Source organism: Pseudophryne corroboree, chromosome 3 (assembly GCF_028390025.1).
Source record: "Pseudophryne corroboree isolate aPseCor3 chromosome 3, aPseCor3.hap2, whole genome shotgun sequence".
NCBI lineage: Eukaryota > Metazoa > Chordata > Amphibia > Anura > Myobatrachidae > Pseudophryne > Pseudophryne corroboree.
The window spans coordinates 251,546,771-251,566,873 of NC_086446.1; the positions used below are offsets into that span (position 1 = coordinate 251,546,771).

A 20,103-nucleotide genomic window follows, 5' to 3' on the forward strand; every position below is an offset into this window, starting at 1 on the left:
TTGCTATCAAAGTCACACATACTAATTTCTCTCACCAGTTAAACCACATGCGCTCCGTATACTCCAGGACCAGGATAACAAATGCATGTAAGTGCCACAGGCATTTCCCAAGCACCACTGGGTAACCACCCATTATATTAGATTTCCTTTCCATGTATTTTACTACTCTGCTCATAACTTGCAGTACAATTAAATATAGTTTGAGTTCTAAACAAATGAGATTAGAACCCCCAAAACATTCCAAAAATCTTGAACTAAATCTCAGTGTTTCTTAGTTTGGGACTTTGGGCTACCCCACTTCTGTCCCAGGAAGGGAATATATATATTTACTTGTAGTTGTATTTGATTTGTGTTGCGACTTGCTACTGTATGGTGATTTGTTCGGCATACTGTAACTGTTGTGCAAGAACCTCTCCAGCAAGACAACATTTTTGTGTAAATAAAAAGTGCACGTGATCTGCTAATCTCACTGCCTGTGCAACAAGCGATCACTAAGTCTAGCTTTCTGCACACGCCCCCGATATTATTGTCTGCAACAGATATTCGTTCCACCTTGTTGTCTCCTTTTCTAAGTTCCACGTTCTCAGTAAACCTCTGATGACTGAGTCACATGAAATTTGCAGCTCACTCAACTTGAATAAAGCAACTGGGGCAAATGTGGTTTAACAAATCTGAATGCAAGTAAGTGGGTGGGTTAACTTCAAATGCAAATATATGTGGTGGGAACTGTCACTGAGAGCTATTCAGATGTTTGGTTTTTTTTTTACCATCATTTGCATAATATTTCTTGGCTTCATTGTGTTTAAGCTGATGGGCACCAGAGGTGACAAGTTAAAAAGTTTATCCTGCTCTGGCAGTCAGTGATATGCCCACCACTATTTACTTCATTTGCCCTACACCCACTACCATTAAGTAGCAGTTTAATTGCTTAGTCTATGTGGCTGATCCTATTTTGTTTTCACTGCATAAATCAACATTTCCTAAATATCAACCTTAACTTTCTTTGTACGACTTGGCTGTGGCTCATGTTTGCTCACGTTATATTTACCATTGTTCCGGATATGTGACTGACTTGTACTACTGGAAAATCCACAGAGCCTTTAATGTAATCAGTGTGTTAAATTAAATCCAGCGTCAACAGCTTGCTGTGTGCAGATGTTTCTCATTGTAATTATTTCTAAATTAAAGACTGTAGACCAGAGCTGTAATGAGACTTTTGGTGTCCTGTGCCAGATAGTGAATTGGCGCAAACACTCCTCCCCCCATCTTTCCAATAGAGACACAAGGTGCATGACTCGCGGGATTGGGGCATGGGAAAATTGGTCACAGAGAAACCCCATGCTATTATGCCGCTTGCCACATCTGTTTAATTTTTTCGCATTTGTGGCCGCACACAGGGAGGAGGTAAGTGGGTCCCTCAGATGGGACCTGCTGGAAATCACTATCCCGCGCGGCCAGTGGGAGGCGGGGCGTGCGCGCTGGCGTGGACACTGTAGCAGTACAGGGACCCCACTAGACCACCAGGGCAAGGGCACACGTCAGTTTTGATTTAAAAAAAACAACAACGTTTTTTATATAGCCCACAGTACCCGGTAGTGAAGTCCAGCAGGGGGATAAGGCTTTGACCTGTAGCCCCTCCCCCAGCCCCAGGGCGCCATTTAGAGTAAATGTTCCCGCCCTGGAGCTGCATTTCTCTATCTCCCTCACTCCCTGTCAGTGTTTGGGCGCCATTATAGCAAGCTGAGCTGATCCTGGGATTGTTTGGGCAAATCCTCCCCCGTAAAGCCGCCTGCATGTCAGCGCTATGCATTTTATAGGACACTTAAGTATTCTACATGTCTGCTGACAGTGTTAGTTAAGAGAGTGCATTTAGTCAGGGTTATATAGTACAAGTACCCTGTGATATACATCCAGTCTTTACTGTGCATTGTTATATCTATTGAGTGTATAGCTATACTTAGTACTACTTTGTATTGCTAGTCCAGTGCAGTTTTATTGCATGTCATATTTTCTGCATTGTACAATGTGACTGTGTGTGTGCATATAGCTGCTGTGTGACCTCCATTTCGTGTATCTCACTCAAATTGCTATCCCTATATTCTATAACCTGAGGGGGCTAGGTGCGTCAGGTTTATCATTTAATATAGGTATTTAACAAGATATACTCAGTGTGTATTTTTCTCTGTGATTTTTAGTCACCATATACCTCTTAAATTCCCTGTTTGTGCTGTTACACTGCACAGTAGGTTCTTGTCAGGTATTGTGCTGCTGATATTGTACTGAGCTTTCGGATATGTCAGTTATAAAGGGCAATGGTGCTGGGGCTGATCCCACACCCATTCGCACTCAGCAGTTTTTCACTGCGGTGCGGAATGCGCATGCGCGGCTGCCGCTGCGCGCATGCGTGACGTTGCCCGGTGACAGTGGTTGCCGGGTTACGTTGCGCCTAAAGAAGAAAGCGGTCGCAGGATGGACCGCAAAGAAGATTGACAGACGGAGGCATGGCTGGGCGGATCTGGACTGTTTGGAGCCGTTTTCGGGGAGTGGTGAGTATAACGCAGGCGTGTCCAGCAGAACGGAGCGCGGATGAGTGACGTCAAAGCCGGGCCCATCATCGTTGGATCCATCGCACAGGGTAAGTATGTCCAGGCCTAGTCTACTTTTGCTTGAATTATTTTTAGCTTAGCAGGGCTGCACAAGCGATCGCAGCCCTGCTAAGCTAAAATACACTCCCCCATAGACGTGGACTATTGATCGCAGCAGCAGCAAAAAGTTGCTGGCTGCAATCAACTCTGAATGACCACCATTGTGTGGTGGTGACGCTACAGACACATTTGAGGAAAATATAGCAGCTGAGGGTTCAGGTTCTGGGGGTTCCTTACCCCCCAGTGGGATCGTAGCAACGGGGTTTCAAAATGACCCGCCTTGGGCTACTTTCTCCATGCTATTGAATATGCTGATAACTAGACTTGCGCCCCCTATGGGACCTCCTGTGCCGGTACAACCGTTTATGGTCCCCGCGGTTAACCCACCATGGACAGATCAACTGTCTGCTCAGTTACAGCAATTGAACCAATCACTGACTACTCAGAAGTCTAACCCTCGCCCGCCTAAGACCAAAGGGTCCTGTAAGCGGGCCATTACTTCCACACAATCCACCAAAATCCCGTTTATACTGACCCCACAGATTCTGATCCTGACGCTTCTGATGGGGAATGTGTTTCACAGGTGGATGTTCCTGACTTGTTGGAGGCTATCAGGCTCATTCTTAAAATTACTGATGACCCAGAGCCTGATGCTGGCCCCAAGAAACCCGACAGATTTAAATGTCAGAAAGTGGTTAAACAAGTTTTACCTCATTCTGATCTTTTAGTTGACATATGTCAGGAGAATCCTGGGAGAATCCAGGAAAGAAATTCACGCCTCACAAGAAGATGCTGGCTCACTATCCCCTCGCTGTGGAGCTAAGTAAAAATTGGGAAACATCCCCGCCAGTGGATTCGCAGGTGGCACGGCTGGTGGTATCCTCAGCTCTGCCAGTAACTACCATCACGTCTCTGAAAGAAGCGACGGATAAGCATGTGGAGGGTTGTTTAAAGGTGATTTACACCCTAGCTGGTGCTGCACATCAGCCCACCATTGCAGCGATATAGGCTGCAGAGGCTATTGAAGCGTGGGCTCAGAAGTTGGAAGCTGAGATGTCTTCCAACGCTTCTGATCATGCTAGACAATGCTTATCGTATATTGTCAGAGCTTCTCATTACATTAAAGAGGCAGCTTCTGATGCCGGTATACTGGCGGCCAAGGCTTCTACTACGTCCATACTGGTTCGCTGGATTCTATGGTTGCGGTCCTGGTCCGTGGATCTGGACTCTAAGAAAACCCTGGAGGTACTCCCTTTTAAGGGAGACATCCTTTTCGGAGAAGACCTCAACAAGATAGTGGCTGACTTAGCTTCTGCTAAAACAGCTTGTCTACCTAGTACTGCCGAAGGCTAAGAGTACTTCCTTTCGCTCCTTTTGTCCTTCAGGGAAAGAATAGGGTCAGGCGTACCCGAAACAGGCTCGCACTTCCAAACCCAATAAGCCCAAACCCAAATGGGCCTGGGCTGCCCGTCAGCCTGCTTCCAAGACTGACAAGCCTGCTGCATGACAGGGCGGGCCTCCCTCTGGGGGATCCCAGGGTGTGGGGCCAACTTCTAGGGTATACCCAGCAATGGTTGAAGACCACTTCTGATGCCTGGGTATGGGAAATCGTCACTCGAGGTTACGCCGTATCCTTCAAAAATCGTCCCCCTCATCGATTTTTCCTGACAGACGTACCTTCAAATCAGGTGACGGCAAAAACTCTTCATTCGGTGGTACAGTCCCTCCTTGACACAGGAGTGGTAGCACAGGTGCCTCTGGCTCAGAGAGGCAAGGGGAACTATTCACCGCTGTTCCTAGTCCCGAAACCGAATGGGTCTTCCTGGCCCTTTCTCAACCTCAAGTCCTTGAACAAATTTGTGAGGGTCTCCAAGTTTTGTATGGAAACTCTTTGCTCTATTGTTCTGGCATTGGAACCTGGGGATTATATGGTCTCCCTGGACATACAGGATGCTTACCAGCACATTCCCATTGCAATGTCGTATCAGCAATACCTAAGGTTTGCAGTTGGCAACCTCCATTACCAATTTTGGGCGTTACCTTTTGGTTTGACCACGGCTCCGCGAGTCTTCACCAAGGTCATGGCGGTAATGACGGCTGTGCTCCACCATCAAGGGGTCAGGATCCTACCATACCTGGACGACTTGTTGATCCTGGCAAATTCCCCAGAAATTCTCCTATGCCATCTGGATCTGACAATCCAGTTTATGCAAGCCCATGGGTGGCTCATCAACTGGAAGAAATCTTCCCTGGTTCCTGCTCAGAGCATGGTGCACAAGGAGGCGTTGTTGGACACTCACAACCAGCGGTTGTTCTTGTCTCAGGAGAAAATCCTGAAGCTTCAGGACAGGATTCGATGCTTCCTATCTCGTCCGCAAGTGTTGATACATTCGGCAATGCAAGTGCTAGGTCTCATGGTGTCGTCTTTTGACATGGTGGAGTACTCTCAATTCCATTCCCGCCCTCGGTAGAAGCTGATTCTTGCCAAGTGGGACGGCCTGCCTCACCGGATCAGGTCTCAAATGATCTCCTTGTCTCCGGAGGTCCGTCTGTCACTGAGCTGGTGGCTTCAGGACCAACGATTGAGCAGGGGTCGTCCCTTCTGGATCTCCAACTGGGTCCTTCTGACGACGGATGCCGGTCTAAGAGGTTGGGGTGCGGTGTTGGAGCAACACTCCGTTCAGGGTCGGTTGACCAAGGAGGAGTCTCTCCTCCTGATAAACATTCTGGAATTACGGGCAGTGTTCAACTCATTGAACTTGGCCCAGCATTTAATACAGAACAGACCTGTTCAAGTACAGTCGGACAACGCCACCACGGTGGCATACATCAATCATCAAGGCGGCAATTGAAGCCGCATGGCAATGAGGGAAGTATCACAGATTCTTCAGTAGGCGGAACACCATCTGCCAGCCATATCGTCAGTATTCATTCTGAGGATCCTAAACTGGGAAGTGGACTTTCTCAGTCATCAGGATGTACATGCCGGAGAGTGGAGCCTCCATCCAGAAGCGTTTCAACTCCTCGTGGACAGGTGGGGCCTTCTAGATGTGGACCTGATGGCGTCTCAACACAATCACAAGGTTCTGGTCTTCAGAGCAAGGACAAGGGATCCTCTAGCAGCGTTTGTGGACGCACTGGCAATTTCATGGAACTTTCAACTGTCATGCGTGTTCCCTCTGGTGTCACTCCTGCCCAGAGTAATAAGGAAGTTCAATCAAGAAGGAGGACTTCTACTTCTGATCGCTCCCGCATTGCCCAAACGGCATTGGTTCTCAGACCTTCAGGGTCTCTTGATAGAGGGCCCCTGTGTATATCAGGATTTAGCCCGGTTGGCTTTGACGGTGTGGCTCTTGAAGCTTCCGTCTTGAGGACCGAAGGATTTTCTGAGGTGGTCATTCAAACCATGTCGAAGGCCCTGAAAACCGCTTCTGCTCGGATTTACCATAGGGTCTGGAATTCGTTCTTTGTATGGTGCGCATCTAACAATCATGACGCTTACAAGTTTAGTATGGCCAAACTTTTGGTCTTTCTACAACAGGGCCTGGACTTGGGCCTTCATCTGGCCTCCATCAAGGTTCATATTTCTGCCTTGTCGGGTTGGTTCGAGAGAAAAATTGCGACTTTACCTGATGTACATACGTTCACTCAGGGTGTGTTGCGGATTCAACCTCCCTATGTCCCGCCTGTGGCCCCTTGGGACTTGTTGGTGGTTTGGGAGGCGTTGCAAGGGTCTCCGTTTGAACCTCTTGGAACTGCAGACCTTAAGTGGCTTTCTCTTAAGGTATTGTTTCTTCTGGCTATTGCCTCTGCTAGACGGGTGACGGATTTTTCACCGTGATCGGTCGGTTCTTAGAACACGTCCCGGGTATTTACCTAAGGTGGTATCTTCTTTCCACCTTCATCAGGAGTTTGTGGTTCCAGCCTTTGCCTCTCCTGAATTGTCTACCAAAGAGCGGTCTATGGATGTGGTACGGGCTCTCCATATCTACGTGAAGAGAACTGCCTCCATCAGGAAGTCAGATTCTCTCTTTGTTCTGTTTGGTTTTCACAAACGTGGCTGGCCTGCTCACAAGCAGACCCTGGCCAGATGGATTTGAATGGTGATTGCACATGCTCATGTACAGGCTGGCCTTCCAGCTCCTGCTACCATTAAGGCCCATTCTACTCAGTCGGTTGGACCTTCTTGGGCAGCCCGCCGTGGTGCAACCATTGAGAACAATTGTGCAAGGCGGCTACTTGGTCCTCAGTGACCATGTTCATAAGGTTCTATGCCTTCAATACTTCCGCCTCCCAGGATGCTTCCTTTGGACGCCGGGTTCTTGTGCCCGCTACAGTGCATCCCCTCCCATAAGGAACTGCTTTAGGACATCCCCAATGTCATACCCTGTGGAGCCCAGTGTATCCCGCAGTGGAAAACGAGATTTATGGTAAGAACTTACCGTTGTTAAATCTCTTTCTGCAAGGTACACTGGGTTCCACAGGGCACCCACCCTGACGCACTTAGCTTCTTTGGGTTGGTATGGCATTAGCCGCTGACACTTTCTCCTGTCGTGAGAATGCGGTGTATGTGGCTACTAACAGTTGTCGTCTCTTTTACCTGCTACTGCATTGGACTGGTTAACAAAAACTGAGCTCCTGTGCACGGAGGCCGGGTTATAGAGGAGGCGGCGCTATGCAATATGGGAAGAAGGTCAAAGCTTTTAGCCTGTTGGTGCCTCGGATCAAGATCCTACTCTATACCCCAATGTCATTCCCTGTGGAGCCCAGTGTACCTCGCAGAAAGAGATTTAACAACGGTAACTTCTTACCATAAATCTCATTTTTGCTGTGGAACTACAGAATCCAGTAAGCCTCCCCCACATGCTGGTACTTGTAGAACCACAAGTACCAGCATGAAGGGCATTAAAGGGCCCCCTGGCACCTGTAGTTCCACAACAAAGTAAATATTCAAATAAACACAGACACACACAGACACACACACACACACACACACACACACACACACACACACACACACACACACACACACACACACACCATGACAATAAAATTTTATTAACACACACTTACACACTCATACACACTTACATACTTACCTACATTCACGTCCCCTTCTCCAGTATAATCCATTAGGGTACCTGTGAAAAAAAAAATTATACTCACCTAAGATTGGTTCTCTTTGTTCCATGTAGGCATGCAGGGATTAAAAAAAAAACAACGGAAAAAACCTGAACCACGCAACTGACGGGGATCCATGTTTACACATGATCCCCCTTTCCCCCGAACGCCGTGACCCCTCATGACTCCTGTCACTAGTGGACCCACCAGCCAATAAGGGAGCACCACGTCATAGCACTCTTCTGATTGGCTATCCGCTCTTGGCCTGTCAATCAGACGGACACACATAGACTATAATGGAGAATCACAATCCCCAGTATTGTCTATGGTGGGAACTCTGGGGTCTGCAGTAGACTGCAGGGTTATAGTGTTCACTCTAAGCTTCTTTCGCAGGGCGCTGCGCCCTGCCCCTTTTTTGAGTGACAGAATGCGCCCTGCCCGTTTGCGCCCGCCCTGCTAAGAGCTGTCTTCTCCCCCCGCCGCGCTGTCTCTTCTCCCCCCATGTGATCGCAAAATACGCGCTGCTATATCCAATCGCCGCCAGCAGCACCTCCTCATCCAATCGCCGCTGGCAGCACCTCCTCATCCAATCACCGCCAGTGCCTCCTCATCCAATCACCGCCGGCAGCGCCGCGTCATCCAATCGCCGCCAGCGTCTCATCATCCAATTGGTGCCGGCAGCGTCTCCCCATCCAGTTGCAGTGTCTCGCTATCGAAGCCCGCCTGAGACGACCCTCCCTCCTCCCTGCCCGCCAGCATGCTGCTCCAGGGACTGACTACACTACTTGTTTGCTGGTGCGAGGTCGCTTGGAAAATAGCTGAGACGCTGGAACGGGTTAGGTTCTCTGCTTCCGCCCTCCGGAACCTACTGACAGCGGGTAACATTGCTGTTACTAAAGGTACGGCAGTGCTGGGAGACTGTTCTGGTAGATACTGTATGTCACTTGTGAGCAACGCGCGCCCTCATCCAATGCATCTATTGCTGAGCTTCACCATCTTGTAGCCATGTCTCTGTCCCCATGGAGTACAGCCGCCCCCCAACCCGCTCCGTTAGTTGCTTACAAGTTTAACTTTGTCCCCATGGAGTACAGCCGCATGTAGCCAAAGTTAAACTTGTAAGCAACTAACAGAGCGGGGTGGGGGGCGTAATTCGGCTAATGATAGAAATGGTCGGGGCTGGGGCAGTGCCCATTATTTACTTCACCCATGCCACCACACTGCCCAACATAAACACACCCAATACCCCCACAGTGGACAACATACACCCACACGGTGCCCAGCATATGCACACCACCACAGTGCCCAGCATACACACCCCACAGTGCCCATAACACCCTCCATACCCACCCAGTGCTCATTATACACCCACAGTGCCCAGCATATGTACACCCCCACGGTGCCTATAACACCCTTCATACCCATACTGTGCTTATTCTACACCCTTCATGCCCACACAGTGCCCAGCATATGTACACTCCCACATTGCCAGCATACACACCCCACAGTGCCCATTACACCCTCCATACCCACATAATGCTCAATATACACCCCACCTCTCCCATACACAGTGCCAAGCATACATACAATCCTATGTCCACACATAGTGCCCAGCATACACACATCTCAGAGAGGAGCTGATCTTAAAAGGTAATTGGGGAGTGGGTATCCTGGGTACTAATGCCTCCATACCCCTAACACTGACTACAGTACTACCTGCTCCTAATCCCCTTGCCCCCCAGCACTGTCCCAACTGCTATCTCTCCCTTGTGCAGTGTGCCCCAGTGCTCTCTCCAATATGCGCATTATGTAGAACGTGCTCTACCTGGCGCAGTGTGTATAGGAGATTCTACCTGGTGCAATGTGTATGAGCGGCACTATTGTGTGGTATAATGTGATTTGGTACTATTATCTGGTCACGCCCCTTCCCCACGAAACAACGCCCCTAAATTTTTGCTGCGCGCCTCCGGCGCGCACTGTCCATGCTTTCGCCTGTAGGAATGGGAGCACCAAGCATTATAGTATGTACCTAATTTTGCCCTTATAACTTAAAAATGTGCCCTCACGAATGAAAAATGTGCCCTCCCCGTGATCAGCACCCTGCCCTAAAAAAATCCTAGAGTAAACACTAGGTTAATTGAGGTCACTCTTGAGCTTGGCCTCACACATGTTGATTTTAATTAATTAATCAATCAACTGATTGATCATTCTTGTATGTTATGGCCACCCCCTGCAGTGCAGAACAGTCTACAGCTCTTAATCTAGGCCTCACACATATTAATTTTAATTGATCGATCAATCAATCAATCAATCAATCAATCATTTGTGTATTCTTTTATGGCCTTTTCTCTCCTGACTTTGCTGCAAAACAGAAGGTTGATATAGTCCACATCATCTCAGTTTAATTTTTTTTGAATAATCAAGTAATCAATCCTTTTTGTATTGTTTTATGGCCTTTTTTCTCCTGAGTTGCTGTAAAACAGAAGGTCGATATAATCCACATCTCAATTTTCTTTTTTTTTAAATAAGTAATCAATCAATCAATCAATCAATCAATCAATCATTCTTTTACCTGCCTTCCACTATATACTCCACTTACATTTCCTTGTAGTTCGCTCGGGTCTCTGAGCTAGTCCTTCATTAATGAAAACATTCCTGGTTACTTTTTATGGGGTTGTATAGTTTATTAAACTACCATCCTGTCTGCCACTGCAGTGCCACTCTGTTTTCTAGATGTGCCATGTTTGAAGTTGAACTGTCACGTGTTTGTGCTGCCCACTGCTGTCACTTAGCTTATTCAGCCAGCTAGCTTGGTTCAGCCCTAAGGCCTAAACTGGATAAAAACAATATCGTGAGCTGTGGGGTGGTCAAAATTTACCAGAAATATATGTTATTGAGGTTATGAATACCGTAGGAACAAAAACGAGTTTTATGGTAAGAACTTACCTTTGTTAAAACTCTTTCTGCAAGGTACAATGGGCTCCACAAGGAATGGACAATGGGGTGTAGAGTAGGATCTTGATCCGAGGCACCAACAGGCTCAAAGCTTTGACTGTTCCCAGAATGCATAGCGCCGCCTCCTATATCACCCCGCCTCCCTGCACAGGATCTCAGTTTTTTAGTCAACCAGTCCAATGCAGTAGCAGGAAAAGAGACGACAACGGTTAGTAGCCACCACACCGCATTCTCACAACAGGAGACGTGTCAGCGGCTAATGCCATACCAACCCAAAGAAGCTAAGTGCGTCAGGGTGGGCGCCTTGTGGAGCCCAGTGTACCTCGCAGAAAGAGTTTTAACAAAGGTAAGTTCTTACCATAAAACTCGTTTTCTGCTGCGGGGTACACTGGGCTCCACAAGGAAGGACAATGGGGATGTCCTAAAGCAGTTCCTTATGGGAGGGGACGCACTGTAGCGGGCACAAGAACCCGGCATCCAAAGGAAGCATCCTGGGAAGCGGCAGTTTCGAAGGCATAGAACCTTATGAACGTGTTCACAGAGGACCACGTAGCCGCCTTGCACAATTGTTCAAGGGTCGCACCACATTGGGCCGCCCAAGAAGGTCCAACCGACCGAGTAGAATGGGCCTTAATGTGATCAGGAGCAGAGACACCAGCCTTCACATAAGCATGTGCAATCACCATTCTAATCTATCTGGCCAGAGTTTGCTTGTGAGCAGGCCCGCCCCGTTTGTGAAACCCAAACACAACAAAAGGAGAATCAGATTTCCTAATAGGAGCAGTTCTCTTCACATAGATACGAGAGCCCGTACCACATCCAAAGACCGCTCTTTGGGAGACAGATCAGGCGAAACAAGTGCCGGAACTACAATCTCCTGATTAAGGTGGAACGAAGAAACCACCTTAGGTAGATAGCTGGGACGAGTCCTAAGAACTGCCCGGTCACGGTGAAATATCAGATATGGGGAACTACAGGACAAGGCACCCAAATCCGACACTCTTCTAGCTGAAGCAATAGTCAGCAGAAACACCACCTTAAGGGAAAGCAACTTAAGGTCAGCTGAACCAAGAGGTTCAAACGGAAACTCTTGTAACGCCTCCAAAACCACCGACAAGCCCCAAGGAGCCACTGGCGGGACATAGGGAGGTTGGATACGCAACACGTCCTGAGTAAAGGTATGCACATCAGGTAAGGTCGCAATTTTTCACTGAAATCACAACGACAAGGCAGATATTTGAACCTTGAGGGAGGCCAGACGCAGGCCTAAGTCCTGGCCCTGCTGAAGAAAAGCCAACAACTTGGCTATACTAAACTTGGAAGCGTCATAATCGTTAGATGCACACCAAACAAAGTAAGAATGCCAGACCCTATAGTAAATCCGAGCCAAAGCCGGTTTCCGGGCCCGCAACATAGTTTGAATGACCGCCTCAGAAAACCCTTTAGCCCTTAAGACGGAAGCTTCAAGAGCCACGCCGTCAAAGACAGCCAGGCTAGGTCCTGGTAGACACAGGGGCCCTGAACGAGGAGGTCTGGGCGTTGTGGAAGTAGAATTGGACACTCTGACGATAGGCCTTGCAAGTCTGAGAACCAGTGCCGTCTGGGCCACGCTGGAGCTATGAGAAGCAGAATTCCTTTTTCTTGCTTGAACTTCCGAATTACCCTGGGCAGGAGTGACACCGGAGGAAACACGTACGGCAGCCGAAACCTCCACGGTACCGCCAGCGCATCCACGAATGCTGCTTGAGGATCCCTTGTCCTTGCTCCGAAGACCGGAACCTTGTGATTGTGTCGAGACGCCATCAGATCTACGTCTAGAAGGCCCCACCTTTCCACTAGGAGCTGAAACACTTCTGGATGGAGGCCCCACTCGCCGGCATGCACGTCCTGACGACTGAGAAAGTCCGCTTCCCAATTCAGGACTCCCGGAATGAATATTGCCGATATGGCCGGTAGATGGCGTTCTGCCCACTGTAGAATACGTGAAACTTCCTTCATTGCTAGGCGGCTTCGAGTGCCACCTTGGTGATTTATGTAAGCCACTGTGGTGGCGTTGTCCGACTGTACTTGAACAGGATGGTTCTGAATCAAATGCTGGGCTAGGTTCAAGGCATTGAAGACCACCCGCAACTCCAGAATATTGATCGAGAGGAGGGACTCCTCCTTGGTCCAACGCCCCTGAAGGGAGTGTTGCTCCAGCATCGCGCCCCAACCTCTTAGACTGGCATCTGTCGTCAACAGGACCCAGTCGGATATCCAGAACGGACGGTCCCTGCACAGTTGTTGGTCCCAGAGCCACCAGAGCAGCAACAGATGGACCTCCGGAGTCAATGAGATCATTTGAGACCTGATCCGGTGAGGCAGGCTGTACCATTTGGCTAGAATCAGCCTCTGGAGAGGGCAAGAGTGAAATTGAGCGTACTCCACCATGTCGACTGCTGACACCATGAGGCCCAGCACCTGCATCGCCGAATGTATTGACACTTGCGGACGAGACAGGAAACAACGAATCCTGTCCTGAAGTTTCAGGACTTTCTCCTGAGACAGGAACAACCGCTGGTTGTGAGTGTCCAATAGTGCTCCCAGATGCACCATGCTCTGATCAGGGATCAGGGATGACTTCTTCCAGTTGATGAGCCACCCGTGGGCTTGCAGAAACTGGACCGTCACATCTAGATAACGCAGGAGAAGTTCTGGGGAACTTGCCAGGATTAACAAGTCGTCCAAATATGGCAGTATCCTGACCCCTTGACGGCGGAGTACCACCGTCATCACCGCCATGACTTTTGTAAAGACTAGTGGAGCCGTTGTTAAACCAAAAGGTAACGCCCGAAACTGGTAATGGCAGTTGCCAATCGCAAATCTCAGGTATTGCTGATGAGACACTGACATATGCAGGTAAGCATCCTGTATATCCAGGGAGACCATGAAGTTCCCAGGTTCCAAGGCCAGAACTATAGAGCGAAGGGTTTCCATCCGGAACCTGGAAACCTTCACAAACCTGTTCAATGACTTGAGGTTGAGAATGGTCCGGGAGGACCCATTCGGTTTCGGGACTAGAAAGAGGCACTTGTACTACAACTCCTGTATCCAAGAGGGTCTGTACCACCGAATGTAGAGTGTTTGCCTTTGTCTTGTCCAACGGGACATCTGTCTGGCAAAATCGATGAGGGGGTCGGTTTTTGAAGGCTATGCCGTACCCAGGCATCTGAAGTGGTCTTCAACCATTCCTGGGTATACCATAGAAGCCGGCCCCACACCCTGGGATCCCCCAGAGGGAGGCCCGCCCTGTCATGCGGCAGGCTTATCTGTCTTGGAAGCTGGCTGACGGGCAGCCCAGGCTCTTTTGGGCTTAGGCTTACCAGGTTTGGAAGTGCGGGCCTGCTTGTTGTACGCCTGACCTTTTGCTTTACCTGAAGGACGAAAGGGGCGTAAAGAAGTACCTTTAGCCTTCGACACAGAAGGAGCAGTACTTGGCAGACAGGCAGTTTTGGCAGTAGCCAAGTCAGCCACAATCTTATTTAAGTCCTCCCCAAACAGAATATCTCCCTTAAAAGGGAGTACCTCCAGGGTTTTTCTAGAGTCCAGATCCACAGACCAGGGTCTCAGCCACAATATCCGCGAGCCAGGACTGACGTAGTAGAGGCCTTGGCTGCCAGGATACCGGCATCAGAAGCTGCCTCTTTAATATAACGAGAAGCTGTGACAATATAAGACAAGCATTGTCTAGCATGGTCAGAAGAGATTTCAGCATCTAACTCCAAGGCCCATGCTTCAATGGCCTCTGCAGCCCAAGTAGCTGCAATAGTGGGCCTTTGTGCAGCACCCGTGAGGGTGTAAATCGCTTTCAGACAACCCTCCTCACGTTTATCCGTAGGCTCTTTTAGAGATGTGACGGTGGTGACCGGCAGAGCTGAGGAAACCACCATCCTAGCCACATGTGAGTCCACTGGAGGAGGCGTTTCCCAATTCTTAGACAGCTCCGGCGCGAGGGGATAGCGAGCCAGCATCTTCTTTTGAGGAACAAACTTCGTACCCGGGTTTTCCCAGGGTTCCTGACGTATATCAATTAGGTGGTCAGAGTGAGGTAAAACTTGTTTAATCACCTTCTGACGCTTGAACCTATGTGGTTCTTAGGAGGAACGGATGGCTCGGGATCATCCATAATCTGTAAAATTAACTTAATTGCCTCCAAAAGATCAGGAACATCCACATGTGAACCACCCTCCCCATCAGCCGTATCTGAGTCAGAACCTGTGGGGTCAGTGTAAGTGCCGTCTTCATCCGACGAGGTGTCAGTGACAGCAGTGGATTGTGAGGAGACAAGCGCTCGCTTAGAGGACCCCTTGGACGTAGGCGAGCGATGGCCAGACTTTTTAGTAGTCAGGGACTGGTTCAACTTCTTTATTTGAGCAGATAAATCGTCCGCCCACGGCGGGTTAGCTGCAGGGACCACAAATGGTTACACTGTCATTGGGGGTCCCATAGGGGGTGATAGTTTATGAACTAGCGTATGCAGAAGCGTGGAAAAACCGGCCCACGGCGGGTCATTAGTTGCCCCCGTTGACACCGTCCCACTGGGAGGCAAGGAGCCCCCAGAACCAGAGCCCAAAGCTGCTATATTTTCTCCTCATAGGTATCTGCGGCTTCAGCAACACCGGCAGTGTGTTCAGCCCCAGAACCGTTACCCTCAGAAGCAGACATGATATAACTTGCAGTATCAGGTAACGCAGTAAAATTTGTCATCAGCACAATACCTCTAGCCCATACCCCTGCGCAGTGTAGTCAGCACCAGCAGAGATAAAGGAGAGATATGGTGACTAAATCACAGAGAAAAATACGTAGTACAGTATATCTTTGTGAAAATCCTATATTAGATAAAACCTGACGCACCAAGCCCCCTCAGGTAATAGAATATAGGGATAGCAGGTTGAGTGAAAGACACGAAATGGACACCACTCAGCTATCAAATGCACACACAAATAGTCACAGTCTGTACAATGCAGAGGTTATTACTAACAATAATACTGCACTGGACTAGCTTACACAGCTATATAACAATAGATATAACAGTACACAGTAAGAACTGGATGTATATCACAAGGTAATTGTACTAGGAAACCCTGACTAAGTGCACTCTTTCTTAACTAACACTGACTAAAAAAGGCAGGTAGAATACTTAAGTGTCTTGTAAAGTCACAGCACTGACAACCGGGCTGCTTTACATAGGAGGATTTGCCCAAGCATTCCCAGGAACAGTGAGCTGAGGGATAATGGCGCCGCAGACACTGCCAGGGAGTGAGGAAGAGACAGATATGCAGCTCCAGGGCGGGAACATTTGCAGAAAATGGCGCCCTGGGGCTGGGGGAGGGGCTTCAGGTCCAAGCTCTATCCCCCTACTGGCAAAACCACCAGGTACTGCGGGCTCTAATAAAATGGTTTATAGAGAAAACCTGACATGTCCCATGCCCTGGTGATCTAGTGGGATCGCCTGTACTGCCACACTGTCCACCGCAAGCGCGCGCGGCCCGCCTCCCACTGACCGCGCCGGATCGCGATAAAGACCTGGTCCCACAAGCGGGACCCACTTACCACTTCCCGAAGCGTGGCCACGCGATCCCGGAGAGCCCCCGTCGTGTGTGCCTGATAAGAAGAAAACCGGAGCCTCCTGCTGTAGTTACCCGAAAACGAGGGCTCGGGAGTGTACAGTGCCACTGGGGAGAGCCGGAGCTGCAGCCGTGAATGTCCACTGACATGTAACACTGCTGCTGCCCTTGAAGTCTTCACTTTTTTCCTCAGAAAAAAAGCTCTTCTTAGGGCTGCCTGGAGCAACCCCTCTGTTAAGTGCCTGCTACTGCAGCACCAACTACAAAACTTAGATCCTGTGCAGGGAGGCGGGGTGATATAGGAGGCGGCGCTATGCATTCTGGGAACAGTCAAAGCTTTGAGCCTGTTGGTGCCTCGGATCAAGATCCTACTCTACACCCCATTGTCCATTCCTTGTGGAGCCCAGTGTACCCCGCAGCAGAAAAACAAATAACCAAATTATGTGATTTTAGCTGTTTTTGTCATTTTTCCGGGAAGAAAAGAAAAAAAAAATCCAAAAACCACAACCAAAACACATGAGGGCAGTTTTGTACAAAGCAAAACCAAAACAACAAGTTTATGAAGATTAAAAACCAAGACAAAAACACTAGGGTCGGTGCACATCTCTAGCTGGAACCCACCTTTTAGGGATTATTCCATTTTTTTAAGGATTTAAAATAATATTGTCCCAATCTTTCCCTGAGAGACAGGTCTCTACATCTATGCTGCTGTGGACTCCTGATGAAACTGAGCATCCACATATGAGGCACCTTACTGCACATGAGACCATAGAGGTTTTTAATTTTGGACATACTTTCCACTTTGTCATGCCAGTGCTTCAGTCAGGTATATAGTAATAATATTCCAAACTCCCAGTGCAAATATTTGAAATGTATTTATAGCAGTTGGCTGGTATGGCAAGATTGCTGAGGTGTACCCAAAATCAGGCTACATTGTAGCCTGTTCAGTATCTCTTGTTCCTATTAATGGAAGTCCCATTTCATAAGAAGTATCATCCAGGACAGGGACCACAGTCTGGAAAGGGGATTGTCCAAGGTATGTTTCGAAATATCAAAACAAAGTTGCAGCACCAATAATGACCAAATGGAGATGCAGAAACCTTCCATGTAAGCTGAACATTTACTGTATGTTATATTACCACTTGCTGACTATAGTAAATATGTACTGCAGCAGTATTCATACATTCATAACAGACTGATTTGTACACTTTATGAATGCTATACAATAACGATCATGGAGCATTCTACAAAGCATAATTTTAGTTTCTGCTTGTTCTAGTGTAATATTACACTATTTTCTGACATTTGTTGCCTCACTATAAGAGACATAATTTGTATTTAAAGGCATCTCATCATTGATTCATTACTAGAAAAGTTTTATACCTATAAATTGTGTGTACATCACTCGCTCTATAAGTTCACATCTGCGTACACACAGTAACAAACCACATAGCTAAAGGCGCAGTCTGCACTTACTATTTGTTTCATACTTTATAAGGGCACTGGGTACTGGTGTATTTATAATGGGCGCAGTGTGCGCGGTGCCCACACCGCACACCCTGCACCCATTTTTTTTAATACCCACCCTCCAGAGTCCTATGTCAGCAGCAGCGCCGAGAATATAGGTGAATTTTAAAAACTGAGGACTGAAAAATAATATGGAAGGATTACTCACCTGTGTCTGTGGAATACTGATCTGTTGGGCACTCTGTAACCCTGCGTTCTGGTCCATAGTAATCATTACATCCTGACTTTCTGGAACCTCAACCTGAAGTGGTGCCTCAATTTCTATCTTCTTGTCTGGCTTAAATATCCTCTGAAAAATGCTGACTTCTTTAGGCTTTGGGGGTGCACTTTCCACCTCAATTGTATTTGTTGGCGATAAAGACACTTCCTCTGTTATCAGTGATGAGGAAGATGCTGGATTCTGAACTCCACTGATGTTCTCCTGTGTCACTGCGACTTGCGGGGTATTGGCTGTGCCTGTCTGGTCTTGGATCAAAGTTAACTCTGGTTTCACAGAGCCCACATCTAGGCCATTGGACAGGAAAGCAGTTTGCCCGGGGGATGGTCGTAAAATAGCCAGGCTAAATTTAGACTTAGCCGCTGGAGGTGGTGGGTTTGTTTGTATGTTGGTGACAGCTCCATTTGAAAATGGACTTATGACTATTGTTTTCTGGGAAGAAGTGATCACCTTTTCCTGTTGAATAGTTTGTTTTGCAGAAACTGTAAATAAACAAATATATTTATTATGACATTATATGTTATCAAACCTAGGTTATATATGCGACAGTAACTGTTCTTGACTAAAGGTGGGTACACACTGGTAGATATATCTGCCGATCAATTGATCGGCAGATATATCTATGGAAGGATCGGACAGTGTGTTGAGCATACACACTGCCCGATCCGTCGACTGACGTAATTAACTGGGCGGGCGTGTACACACGCCCGCCCAGTTCAGCTGTCAATCACCGCCAGCCACCGCAGCATGTGTACGGGCAGTCGGCCGCCCGCCTGTACACACACAGCGACGCGCCAATATATCGTTAGATGTATTGGCCGTCGGCTGTGCTGTGGGGCCGACGCGATACGTCTGTGAACTTTTGAAGGATTCTATAGTTGGGGCCCCTACTTTTGAAGGATTCTATAGTTGGGGCCTTTCGCACTGTGCGGGGAAGTGAGTTCCATAGAGTCGGAGCCGCATGACTAAAAGCTCGACCCCCAGATGAATTACGGGAGATTCTAGGTACTGCTAAAAGTCCTTAATCTACAGATTGCAGTAATCGAGTGGGGCAGTATGGGGTCAGTAGCTGCTTCAGGTACCTTGGGCCCTGGTCATGTAATGCTTTGAAACTCAGACAGAAAGTTAGACACTGGAAGGAACAGGGTATTCCAGCAGTGAGACTAAGGGTGTGAGGATTATGTCCTCCCATATATGGAACTATTGTCATGTCAGGCACACTTCTATTTATTATAAATGGTTAGTAAATTCAGTAACAACTTGCAAGCTTCTGCTGCCATACTTCTTTAGATCTTTTCTCTGTTTACAGGATGGTTTGAGACAATTTCTTGGAAAGTATCTGAATTATGATGCAGGATCTGATAGGAACTTGATATTTACAGACACACCACTCTTGGGGATAATGGAAACAAAACAAAAGTTATAGATCTCTACCCAGATATGTACATCTGGTCCTGGAGATAATGGCCCAGATTTATCAAGCCTTGGAGAGTGATAAATAGCACGGTAATAAAGTACCAGCCAATCAGCTCCTAACTGTCATTTTTCAAACACAGCCTGTACATGGCAGTTAGGAGCTGATTGGCTGGTACGTTATCACTGCGCTATTTATCACTCTCCAAGGCTTGATAAATCTGGGCCAATATCTCCAGGACCAGTTGTACATATCTGGGTGCCTGGGATAGAGAGCTATAACTTTTGTTTTGTTCCCAGAACTGTTTGAGATATTTGCCAAATAGTGCTTTTGAAAACAATGTTTCACATGTAAGAGTCACGTATAACGTAAGTAGCTTGATATGTTTTTTTTACACTGGAGAAATTCCAGTTGCTTTGATTGTCAAGTTAATTAATACAATTTACTGGAAACAAAAATGCCATGAATAAACATACAGGAGTCAATACAATTACAGTAAGTGTGAGTCTACTAATGCAACTTTTTTTCATGAAACTCACAGACTTCGCACGAATTTGTGCACCCAAGAATTGGCTAATCTGATATGCCAAATCTCTGCACTCACAGTAAAGGTGTGTGAAT

The 20,103-nt window shown here is 47.8% G+C and overlaps 1 protein-coding gene across 14 annotated transcripts in view; it reads right to left on the reverse strand.

Moving 5' to 3' along the window:
• The window catches only part of BCAS1 (brain enriched myelin associated protein 1), a 267,020-nt gene that overhangs the window by 181,801 nt on the left and 65,116 nt on the right, over nucleotides 1-20,103 (reverse strand). For all 14 annotated transcript variants that reach the window (XM_063959000.1, XM_063958999.1, XM_063958998.1 and 11 more), the window contains exon 4: nucleotides 18,000-18,550. In XM_063959000.1, coding sequence (XP_063815070.1) covers nucleotides 18,000-18,550 — 551 coding nt within the window. The remainder of the gene's footprint in view (nucleotides 1-17,999; nucleotides 18,551-20,103) is intronic.